General features: G+C 40.5%; 2 protein-coding genes across 3 annotated transcripts in view; both read left to right on the forward strand.

Moving 5' to 3' along the window:
* Nucleotides 1-13,121, forward strand: part of LOC121386910 (BTB/POZ domain-containing protein 2-like) — a 157,803-nt gene that overhangs the window by 53,938 nt on the left and 90,744 nt on the right. The window lies entirely within an intron of this gene.
* On the forward strand, nucleotides 3,243-12,298 carry LOC121386913 (BTB/POZ domain-containing protein 6-like). Of its 2 annotated transcripts, none has more exons than XM_041517960.1 (3): nucleotides 3,243-3,412; nucleotides 6,216-6,497; nucleotides 11,011-12,298. In XM_041517960.1, exons 2-3 carry the CDS (start codon nucleotides 6,223-6,225, stop codon nucleotides 12,038-12,040), a joined length of 1,305 nt encoding a protein of 434 aa, XP_041373894.1. In that variant the 5' UTR covers nucleotides 3,243-3,412; nucleotides 6,216-6,222; the 3' UTR covers nucleotides 12,041-12,298. The 2 variants fall into 2 exon arrangements, with proteins under 2 accessions (XP_041373894.1, XP_041373893.1); XM_041517959.1 differs by lacking the exon at nucleotides 3,243-3,412 and adding an exon at nucleotides 5,299-5,805.

Consider the following 13,121-nt stretch of genomic DNA (forward strand, 5'->3'; position numbering starts at 1 on the left):
AAATATGTAGGAAAAAACACAAATTGCCCACCGACGGCAATTTTGAGTATGCCGACGGCAAATTTATTTTAAACTGACTTTTGCAGCAATTAAACTTGACTGAAACTTCAATAAATAAGAATTTATTATAAATGGAATCATGGAAGTAGTAGGGATGGCACTCGTTGACCCCTGAGGTCACGTGACCTGGGCGTGGCCTCTTTTGATTGGCTGACCTCTTAAGCGTGGGATGTGACGTCACGGGGACGCTAACCTTGACCTACTTCGAGTACACAGACTTAACTGGGTTAATGACTTGGACAGCTGTGGGCTGGTCGTGGGAACCTGACCTTGTTGTCAGGAAACACCGGATGTCGACCAGATTTAGGGGGGGTGTTAACCGTCGGGGGTCCTTTGATGTACAGGAAACAGATGGTGCGGAAGTCGTTAATGACCCATAGAGTGGTGTCGAATGATGGGGGGTTTATCTGACTGTGACAGCTGTTCCTTTGATGTACAGGAAACAGATGGCGAGGGAGTCGTTAATGGCTATCAGATGGCAAGATAGCGTGGGTTTTATGAGTGTGTTAACCGTAGGGGTCTAAACAGATGGGGCGGAAGTCGTTAATCAGATAGGTTTAATCGTTTTGACGTGTGTGTCAACCAGATGTGAGTCAACGGGGAGTGGACAGTTATAGAGGAAAAAACCCCAGGGTTTGGCCAGATGTCGGGGAAAGGTTCGAAACATTTCCTTCCTTCCCAGCTATCTACAGTCAGTGGCTTTTGTGTGCGGATTTTCACACAATGAACCGAACAAAGTTTTCCTTAACAAAAATATGTAATTTGCATATACTATGAGTCGGGGGCGGTACATACGTCAGTGGTACAGAGCTCGCTGGATGCGCGTTTGGTTTGCGATCAATCCTCGTCAGCAGGCCCATTCTCGTTCCAGCCAGTGTACCATCTCTGGTATATCAAAGACCGTGGTATGTGCTATGCTGTTTGTGGGATGGTGCATATAAAAGATCCCTTGCTACTAACAGAAACATGTAGCGGGTTTCCTCTATACGACATGTCAAAATTATCATATGTAACTAATAGAAAAGTGATTCTATTACAATAACTAACATTAAAACGTAAAACCAGCCAGAGTGCAGCTAGGAAAATATGTGTAAACGATCAATTATCAAGTTTCTACCCACTCCCATTTTTACAACGTAATAAAATTGTCTCAGATGATATATATTTATTTATATTATTATTGTAATTACTTATTTATTTTTCTTTTAATTTTTATCATTTTATTTTTATCAATTACTGCAATGTTGTTGATGTTTTTGCTGGGTCTTTTCATTAATTGACATCAGGGGCGGGACGTGTGCCAGTGGTACAGCGCTCGCTTGATACGCGGTCGGTCTGGGATCGATCCCCGTCGGTGAGCTCATTGGGCTATTTCTCGTTCCAGCCAGTGCACCACGACTGGTATATCAAAGGCCGTGGTATGAACTATCCTGTCTGTGGGATAGCGCATATAAAAGATCCCTTGCTGCTAATCGAGAAGAGTAGCCCATGAAGTGGCGACAGCGTCTTTCCTCCCTCAATATCTGTGTGTGGTCCTTAACCATATGTCTGACGCCATATAACCGTAAATGAAATGTGTTGAGTGCGTCGTTAAATGAAACATTTCTGTCTTTGGGACTTTGTATTAATTGACAAACAATCTAATACATGAGTGTATTCGGAAACTCCTAATCAAATTGCTGCAAATTCAGCGGGAAAACGTTACGCTAACGTTCGCGAACTATTTGATTGGTTCTCGAACTGGTAATTTGGTTTACTGTGTAGCGTAAAAATCAGTCTAGAGAACGTTAGCGACAAGCGGTTGACTTAATTTACGTCAGATTTCCATAGAAAATATATCTCTGCTTTACACATCAACAGGGCCGTAGCTAGGATATGTTTGTTGGGGGGGGGGGGGGCAATTGAGTAGTTAATAGTCTAAACGGTTAGGCAGAGAATTTCTTTAAGTTTCTATAATTTTTTCCGGTTTTATTTTCTTGCCCCCCCCCCTCCCCCCCTCCCGCTAGCTACGGCCCTGGTCAAAAGCATGTTAACGTGTATGCTACGGTGTCGAAAAACAAGCATTCCACACTAGGAAGGATGAGGTGGTCATGTGTCGTGTCCGCATCGGCCATACATATTTAAAACATGCTTTTGTTTTGAGGTAGTACTAAACCTAATAATTTCCTGCTGGGTCAAAGTTCGAGGTGCACGGAACTTTTGATAGAGAACTTAACACTACAAGACCTGTGACTGGTGATAAATATGAGTGTGTTACAAGTAAACATAGTTTCATCTCAGCAAAATTTTTGTATGCAATTCCCAAATTTTGTGCGAAACTAGGGGTGTTGTAAAAACATCTGGTTATACTCAAAATGAGTACCATTTTCGTCACTTAATACTTTGAGGTAGGGGTTGGTGTACGGATATTTATGGGTCATATTTTGGTTGATATAATATTACATATAGTGTTTTTAAACACACACGTTAAAATGGTTGCCTATGGGGTTTTATTTGGTATAGTACAACCATCAATGTGAGCAAATTGTCCGGAGTCGACGAAAAGAGATATGCAAGTATTTGGCGACAGAGGTGTGGTGAATATTTTAAATTCCACCTAATTTTTATTATCTTTTTTTCTTCTATTTCTATACTTACTTTGAATATTGTATTGTATTGTATTGTATTGCATTGTACTACACCACTCTCACCCCCCCCCCCCCCCCCCCCCCCCCCCCCCCAATTAAATATTTATTTTTTATGTTTAATGTAAATTCAGGGCTTCAAGAATTTTTCTTTAAATCCGCTAACCATGGGATCAGTGATTTAAAAAAATAAAATTCACTAGCCTTACTTTACTTTAAGTTAATACAATTGAACATAGGTGGTTGGGGTGAGGGCAGGCTATTCATATTTACAAACTAGACTTAACTGTAACATTTGACTTGTTTTCACTAGCCGTCGGGCATGGCAATATTAGTTATTTACTAGCCCCAAATTGAATATCACTAGCCATGGGAGTGTGGCTACCATAATCTAGAATCCCTGCTGTAAATAATCAAATTTATGTATTTTACATTTTTCACACCCAAAAGACGATGTGTATTTGTGTGCTGGAGTGTCGTTGAACATTAATTCACTCATTCATTGTCATTAATTCATTCATTCTTCCCCAGTCTTCAGCGGGTTATGTAGATGAAAAACGTAACTGGTTGTGTAGAAAGTACAAGCTGTATGCAAATTAGGGAAATCCCCGTGTCTGGCGATCGTGGCGTATTGCAACAACGAACAAGCAGGGAATATTTCGCTTCTAGTTGAATAAAAAGAAAAATTGCTGTACGGACAGACGTCTACACACAAAGACAGACCAAAGGTATGTTTAGATAGTGTAAAATGGAAGACAAAATGCCGTGTTTTGTTCCATCAGTATTATTCACAGTTGGCGACCTACAAACGTAGAAGCTGTGACTAGTTCATAGATGGGCATCTTTGTTCTATATATAGCTTATCTGCACAGACGTACCCTCGCCCGCAACAAACCGTTGTCGGGCTGTTTGTGCTCCCTTGCACATGCCAGCGCGGGCGATCACCTCTCTCACCCCCACCACCCTCACCCCAAACGTTTCCTGTTCTGGACGGAGAGGCCGGTGAATGTCGACACCTGCGCTCATAACAGGCGACAACAGCTTGCTCTGAATGAGCACGCAACAAACCATGACCTGACCTAACCTCAGTATCTGATGTTGTTGACAGTTTGATAACACTGGCTAGCGAGTTAACCGCGAATAATCTCTCTCTCTCTCTCTCTCTCTCTCTCTCTCTCTCTCTCTCTCTCTCTCTCTCTCTCTCTCTCTCTCTCTCTCTCTCTCTCTCTCACACACACACACACACACACACACACACACACACACACACAGGCAAGAGTTCCAAACGTTCCAGCATTCAGTTCATTCAGGGTTAGGGTTAGTGATCGATTCCCGTCGGTGGGCCCATTTGGCTATTTCTCGCTCCAGCCAGTGCACTACGACCTGTACATCAAAGGCTGTGGCATGTGCTATCCTGTCTATGGGATGGTGCATATGGAAGATCCCTTGCTACTACTGTATAAAATGTAGCAGGTTTCCTCACTAAGACTATATGTCAAATTACCAAATGATTGACATCCAATTGCCGATGATTAACAAATCAATGTGCTCTAGTGATGTCGTTAAACAAAACAAATTTTAAATTTAACTCTGTGGAGTTCCTGTTTAAAGAAGGATCTTCCTCCTCAGTGTGTACATTGCCAGTGTACGCTCACTGTGCGCCACATATTGGTGAGTGGGATCGTCTGAAGCTGACGAGAAAATATATATTTGGTAAGAGAAATATATTAGAAACCAACACCTGTAATTAAGAAAATTTCCACTGAAACAAACAAAAAAAAACCCAAAACAACCCCAGCAACAACAACAAAAAATAACATGCTATTGAAAACAAAAGCTGAATATCGTCCAAGGCAAACAAGTGCCGAGGCGAATTAAAAACTCCACGGCAATCTTCTGAGATATGTTCAGACAAAAAGTTACAAGTTGGTTTCTTTAACGACACCACTAGAGCACATTGATTAATTAATCATCGGCTATTGAATGTCAAATGCAGCAAAGGATCTTTTATATGTACTTTCCCACAGACAGGAAAACACGTGACACGGCCACTGGATCCACTGAGGTGGTTCGATCCTGCGACGCAGTCACCTCAGGCGAGCACTTAACCGACTGAACTAAATTCCGCCCTGTTCCAGACAAAGCCGCATGCACAGCTATAGTTTAGTTTAAACAATATTTATTTGACAAAAACAAAACATACTGGGATTGGTCAACAGGCATAGCCTATATTAAGACCACTTCATGAGCTACAGTTTGTGCCTGGTATGGACAGTTCTCAACCTTTATTTGGATATGGACACTGCACAAAAATAGAATATTATTTCTGGGTTTACCTATTAAAAGCCCAACAGAATATTGCCTAAGATAATTATTTCCTACACACCCATGTTAGAGAGAGCAAGCTGTAGATAATTCCCGTTAGTAGTAAGCGAGTCTGTTATAGATCCGCGACCTTTTTCGTGACCTTGAACATGGTGTGTGTGTGTGTGTGCGTGCGTGCCAGTAACAAGTTAATTCGCATATGTTTCATTACTTCAGTTATCACAATTCGATCTAAGAGTACGTGGGTATCGGGGGGGGGGGGGGGGGGGGGGGGGGATTATCAGCCACCAATAGAAGAAGACAAAAGTAGCCTTTTAAGGTAGGTAGTTGTTTGATACAGACCGGATATTAGATGATGTGGGGAATTTATAATATGACCTCCTGACCCACGTGGCTGCGTAATATAGGTCAGTTTATATTATAATAGTATATGTGCATAGAAACTACTACACGAGTTGTAAGATAAATGGTATCTAACTGACTCGAATGTAGTATTCTATTCTTTATATGTCTTCAGAAGACAGTTATAAAATAAATTGAAACGCCTTTTCCAACTAAAACCTATTTACGGCCCTAGCGCTTATAGTTAACTTGTGCGTCACAGACGAGTCAATATGAGGTTAAGTTGTACATCATAGAGTGATCGAATCGACCGTGCTTTTTTTTTGCTTTTTTTTTTTATTGTTGTTTTGTTTTGTTTTGTTTTTCATTTTTTGTTTCATTGGATGGTTTGGCATCGGTGCTCTGGTCATCACCTAGGAGCAGCCAGTCGTATGTCTTTAAAATATTATCGCACGTATGTATTTTAGCATTATATGTGTTATGAAAACATATCGAATGATGTCACCAACGGGTGTGTACGAAATTTCTTTTTCCACCTGCTTTTGAGGATATGTAAGAAACAGAATACTTCACTTGTGTAAAAAAGTATCAGTCCGTATCTTTAGATGCGTTTTGAAAGGACATGTTGTATGTAAAAGGCCGTGGTATGTGCTATTCTGTCTGTGGGATGGTGCTTATAAAAGATTCCTGGCTACTAATGAAAAACAAATGTACCGGGTTTCCTCTCTATGGGTATATGTCAAATTTACCAAATGCTTGACTTTTAATAGTCGATGATTAATACATCAATGTTCTCTAGTGGTGTGGTTAAACAAAACAAAAACAAAATTATTATTATTATTATTATTATTATTATATATGTAGTGACACGATGGCAGCTAGAGATTCTGCATCGAAAACAGGATTTGTCAACAATTGGCAGAGCGGGAAATCTGGCGTTGAATGTCTGCGTTATTCCCTGCAACAGAAAACTCACTGTGACGTCACGTTTAGCGTTGGGGAAGACAGGAAGTCGATACCAGCTCACAGACTGATATTGTCTCTGCGCAGTTGCGTGTTTGAGGCAATGTTAACTGGACCTCTGGCAGAACAAGAGAATATCGTGATACCGGACATAGAATCCGACATTTTCGACCAGTTCCTGATGTAAGCAGATTCTTTCTTTTTTTTTCTTTAAGTTTGTTTTCAGTCTTCACATTTTAAAATTGTATTTTATTTATTTATTTTTAAAAGTAATTTTTTAATTTCACATTTTTAATTTTAATTTTAATTTTAATTTTAATTTCATTGATTGATTGATTGATTGATTGATTGATTGTTTATTTATTTATTTATTTATTTATTTATTTATTTATTATCGTTATTATCATCATCATAATTATTTTTATGCTATGCTCGATTAGAAGACATTACCAATGCTTCCATGCTGTCCTATTTCGAAAGGTCATGGTTTGAGTCCTATATCGAATCCAGGGTAGGCACGTGCACTACATTGTTGCAAGGGGTGGAACTTGTTCAATCGGTAAAACGCTCGCCTGAGGTTTCTTAATCCTGAAAAAAATTATAGAAACTTAACCGTTTAAGGAGTTTAAGACTATTAACTACTCAGGTGCCCCCCACCCCCCAAAAAAAATTCCTAGCTACGGCCCTGGACTGGTACATCAACGACCGTGGTATGTGTTGGTCTGTCTATGGGAAAGTGCATATAAAATATCTTATGTTGCTGATGACAAATGATGAGCGGGACGTAACCCAGTGGTAAAGTGCTCCCTTGATACACGGTCGGTTTGGGATCGATCCCTGTCGGCCGCCCATTGGGCTATTTCTCGTTCCAGCCAGTGCACCACGACTGGTTTATTGAAGGTCGTGGTATGTGCTATCCTGTCTGTGGGAAGGCATATAAAAAGATCTCTTGCTGCATTAGAAAAATATGTAGCGGGTTTCCTCTCTTGATTACGTGTACAAATTACCAAATGCTTGACAGTAGCCCATGGTATGTATCGGCTTCTCTTAAAAGCGTGTGTCTCACGACTGTTAGCATACCGAAAACAAGGTCAAGTGAAGATTAGCTAAAGTTAACAAAGTTATTTCCCCTGTTTTATGGCTACGAAGCGATAATTAAATACCGGCCTCGTTGGTGTCGTGGTTAAGCCATCGTAAATAAGACTGGTAGGTACAGGGTTCACAGCCCGGTACCGGTGTAAAAGGAACGCAGGTCCGTAGGAACAGTAGTCCTATCGGACCTCCATAGCTTAGGAACCATAGTCCTACCCGGACTTTCATACCTGATTTATTTTTAAGTTGTTTTTATCCTAGGACTTGTATTCCTACCGGACTTAAATTCATTCTACAGAAATACAAGTCCGGCAAATTAGATGTCCGTTTGTTATACTCTGCAATTTGCACGAGCTGCCAGAAAGAGACGAGAAAAAAGTGAGGTTTTGGCAGCCTTCCCTCGTAGTGTGACGGATAAGTGTACGAGTCTCTTAAGATTATTGAGGGTTCAAATCTCTATGTCAAAATATTATTTTTAAGTTTAAGTATCAACTTAATTATTTTTTTACGTCATAGACTTCTGGATCAGATACGTGAGTGAATATTTGTAATCGTCTTACATTTCTGTCAGCATATTGAAGTCGGACGAATATCTTGCTTTTTTCAAAAGTATATAATGCAACTACAGATATTCAGTAGGCTATGTGTTTTGACCATCATAAGCATAAGAGACGAGTTGGGGAAAGGATCTCTGCATTGTTATACCTGGCCGTAAGGAACATCATAAGCGTTCGAAACTGGGTGGAGGTGGGGTCGGGGGGGGGGGGGTCACTCCCCAGTGCTGGGGGGGGGGGGGGGGGGCAGTGGACACTTTCTGGCAAAATGAGCTGGCCTGAAATCTTCACCATACATTTCCATCATTCTACTCGCAATATTAGTTGTAATCCATGTACAAATGCAGACTGATTTGTTTGGAATCCTATTTAGCGTCTTGGTAGTAATGCGAATATAAATATACGTTGTGTTTCAGATTCGGACATTTTCGTTTCATTCGGGCAATAAAATTCAGCCTGCCCCCACCCCACCCTACTCCCAAAAAGGGAGCCTGAATGCCTATTGTGACCAAAACTGTCAGGTGTAAAAGTGTCATGAATAGTTAGTCTGTTTAAAAATATCTTTGTAAATTGTGTGTGCATATTATTGATAGTATGATAATTGTTCAGGGGTTACTGTTTTGTCTTAGTCGGTGTAGTGGCCCATTGAGCTACTAAAACCCACTATTTCTATTAATTGATAAACCTTAATGATAACCATTTAACATAATTTGTTATTGATGGTATGGTTGGTTGGGACTAAGATAGCATAGAGCCCAGAGTCTGATATGTCATATGTTAGACCAAATTAATTTTTGAAAATGAGTAAAATTAACAAAGCAGGCACATGTTCAGTAGCCTGAAGACAAACCAAGTAGGCCTACTAAAATCCTATATTTAGGGGGTGGGAATCAAAATTCTTCAAACTAAGTACCTAGATTGGTGCATATATGTATACAATTGCTACTTGCCACCGTTAGTTTCGTTTTATTGCATTGGTAATAAAGTTAAGTATGCCAAGCACTAGGCTTTTTAAAACAATACCTACACTATACGGGTTTAACCCTTCAAATTAGATAGCTAGGCTAGTTTAACTTCCCCTCCGTCATTGTATTCAATGCTATACAAGGACGGAGGGGGATGGGTGGTCATGAATGACCGTTCAACTCACTAGAATAGGGACTTAAGACAATAGGTACAACCTTAACACAAAACTAGGATTCACACACAGACTACACGCTCACTGCATCAGTACACAGGGTGCATTGACTAATGATAACAATGCACCCGCCCCCATTTAATGGTCCAGCACGTACTCTAATAAGGAACCGGACAAAAGAATACTGGTTCCGAGTACACAATTGCAATGCACCCGGGGGAAGCTGAACAAAAGAATATCGGCCTCCCCCACCCAAACCCCCAATACTTGCTGCTGGTAATAACTTGGTACTTGGTGATGCCTCGACCAGAAGCGGTCAGGCCCTTTATAAGGGCCCTATGGGCAACCTAGGGAGACACCACAGCATCGTAAAGGTCTAAAATTAACGAGCTACTCTCGATTCACTATATCAAAACCTATATTAGCTCGGCCATTTACCTTTCGACCGACCGTTCAAAATTGCGCCAAATTCCCTCAATCAAAATTGCGCACCCTTTTCTCTTTGGCATTTAACTGCTCCATTCAAATTCCATAGCACCACCACCACCCCCACTCGCCTGCTACCGATTTGATCGGGCTGCTGGTGCTCCCTTGCACCTGCCAGTGCAGGCGGTCCCTCCTCTCCCCTCCCCCCACCTTTCCTGACAGGCGTGCGCTACAACAGCTTGTTCTGAATGTGCACGTAAAACCCTATGACATGACATGACATGTTCAGTAAATTATGCAGGGGGGAGGTCTAGACTGTGGCAGGTAGAAATTTGTTTTGAAGAGGGGTGTTTAGACCACTCCACCCCACCTCACACCCAACGTACACGCGCCTGCAACATTATTGGCAAAAAGGCACAAACTTAAAAATTATATAAGAAGACTTATATAACGCAAATATCAAATCTTTATAGTTGAATTATTATTATTATTATTATTATTATTATTATTATTATCAAATACCAGTATATAATGTCTAACAGATAATTGTGTTGGTATATCAGCAAGTTATACTTATCTGCGAGTTGACTAATACATGCTTCGAATTATGGAAAATCTTTTCGAGTTACTTTTAAATGTTTAAACATTTATTAGTTGGAACAACACGCAATGAATAAAGACCTTAGTTTTGCTCGTGTAATAAGGTCAACAAAATGTGTACATACACTTGCAAATGATATAAATGGAAAATATTGGAATAACTAGAAAATATTTAAATAAGGAGAGGTGCCAGTATCCCAAGTTAATTAAATAAACCAGAAAGGAAACTGCTTTTCATTTAGTTTACATTTATAATTTATTTTTTATATTTATGATTTTATATTTTGATTGTCCAGGAATGCAAGTCCGTCTCGGACTTAATATCCTGGCAGTCAGACTAATATTCCTAAGGAACGTAAGGCCTAGGACTTGCATTCCTAGGTATATTAGACCTAGGACCTGCATTCCTAGGAAACTAAGTCCGGCCAGACAACTATTCCTACGGACTTGCATTCCGTTTACACCGGCTCTAAACCAGAGCGAGTTTTAACGAATCAATAGGTAGGTGTATGACAGGTACACCTTCTTTTCTCTCGCTATTACTAGCAACTAACAATTAACCCACTGTCCTGGAAAGACAGCCCAGATAGCTGAAGTGTGCCCAGGACAGCGTGATTGAAACTAAGTTGAGAGAAAGAAAGGAAAGAAAGATAATTAAATTACACACAAATATTATAACACGAGCGCTTTAACATATATATATATATATATATATATATATATATATATATATATATAACTTACTGTACTAGGTACGTCACAAGAACGTGACGAGAGTCCAGTCTAAGATTACAGAGACTGAGTCATGCTTCTTCTTCAGATGACATCATCGTTCATTCCATTTCTGCGATGGAGTTACTATATTATCCCGTGTTGTATTTCCCAGGTTCCTGTATACGGATGACGTCACCGTTGATTCCAATACTGCGACGGGGTTATTGTATCTTTCCAAGAAATATGACGTGCCTGATTTAGAAGAGATATGTCTGCTGTATCTGGAGTCGTCAATTTCGTCAGAAACTGCATGCGTCCTCATGGAACAGGCGCATCTCCATGACCAACTAGATTTAAAGTTAAAGGCCAAGAAATATATCTGTGAAAATGGCGACTCTGTTCTCAAATCGCCTGGCTTCACCGATCTCTGTCACTCGTGTGTACTCGAGATCACGGAAACAGACGAACTGATCGCATCTGAGGAGAAAGTATTTGAAGCTTTGAACGCTTGGAGTGAGGCGGAATGCAGACGACAAGGAATGGAGATAACCCCTGGTAACAAGAGGAGTGCACTTGGGAAGGCGTTGATGAACGTGAGGTATTCTCTTCTTGGTCAGAAGTATTTTGTGCAGAGGGTCTCACCAAATAAGCTGCTGACAGAAACCGAAGAAATCACAATCTTGAAAAACTTCATCTCTCCCGATAAATCTGCTTTGCCTTTTAGAAAAGAAGCAGTAGTCAGTACTGGGGATGTCACTGCTGAAAAGGTAATCGAAAAGGTAATCGCCGTTGATTGTTTTCAATCAATTGGCCGTGGTGTATGGCGTCCACCAAGTAAAGAGTTGCAATACCACACACTGTGGTTTAGTGTCAATCAAAACTGTCTTCTGCAAAATGTTGAGTTCCTTGCAAAACCGACTGAATTTTATGTTTATGTCTACGACGTACAGACAGGGGACATCGTTTGTCATTATGATAGTTATTACGGAGGTCACGACACAGGCCCTTTTATTACATTTTCTAAAACTAACCCTCTTATCAAAAACAAGAAATACCTTCTGGTTGTTACAAGTACAATAAGCCATGCAGCATTCTTGGTGAAGTTGAAAGACAAAGTACAGCACGGTGCGTTTATCTGTTCTTTTGAACACAATCATCCAGATGATTACCAAGTAGTGTCCAGGTTATCCTTCCTGGTGTAATGATTGAGGGCCACGAGTTGGGATCCCACACACTCAGCCTGTATATCTATATAATTAACTTTACAGAACTTCTAGTAGAGCTGTGACCAATACTTTGATCAAGATAGTAATTATGTCTGAACCGTATACGGATATCTTATTATGAACTGCTGGTGAAAACATGTCCAAAAACAACAATAAGTAAACAATAAAACACACACACACACACAGAGAGAGAGAGAGAGAGAGAGAGAGAGAGAGAGAGAGAGAGAGAGAGAGAGAGAGACATATAAGCAAAGGCACAACACACACACACACACACACACACACACACACACACACACACACACACACAAAGGCACAATCACACACATGAACAAACACATAAACAAAGGAACACGGTCACACACACACGCACATACACAAAGGCACACACACACACACACACGCACATAAACAAAGGCACACAATCACACACACACACACACATAAACAAAGGCACACACACACAAACAAAGGCACACAATCACACTTGCACATAAACAACAAAGCCACAAACACATAAAGGAACACACATAAAGGCACACACACACAAAGGCACACAATCACACACACGCATAAACAGATGCATACAATCACACACATGGACAAACACACATACACAAAGGAACACGGTCACACACACACACACACACACACATACACACACACACACACACACACACACACACAGACACACATAAACAAAGGCACACAATCACACTCGCACATAAACAAAAGCACAAACACATAAAGACACATAAAGGCACACAATCGCACACACACATAAAGGCACACAAACACACACACACACACACACACACACACACACACACACACACACACAAATAATATAAAAAGTCCAAACACAACAAACCGACCAACCGGATGTATTATTGAAATATCAGTTGTGTATATAATGTATATTTATGCATGTTAACATTTCTTATGTTGCTCATACATGTTTGTTTTGTTTAAATGCAGGCGCGTGTGTAGGAATGTGAGTAGAAGGGAGTCTTGGCTACAGGCTCCCATTGTTGTAGAGGGAATGCTGATTTGTGCC

The sequence above is a fragment of the Gigantopelta aegis genome, chromosome 12 (assembly GCF_016097555.1).
Source record: "Gigantopelta aegis isolate Gae_Host chromosome 12, Gae_host_genome, whole genome shotgun sequence".
Taxonomy (NCBI): Eukaryota; Metazoa; Mollusca; class Gastropoda; order Neomphalida; family Peltospiridae; genus Gigantopelta; species Gigantopelta aegis.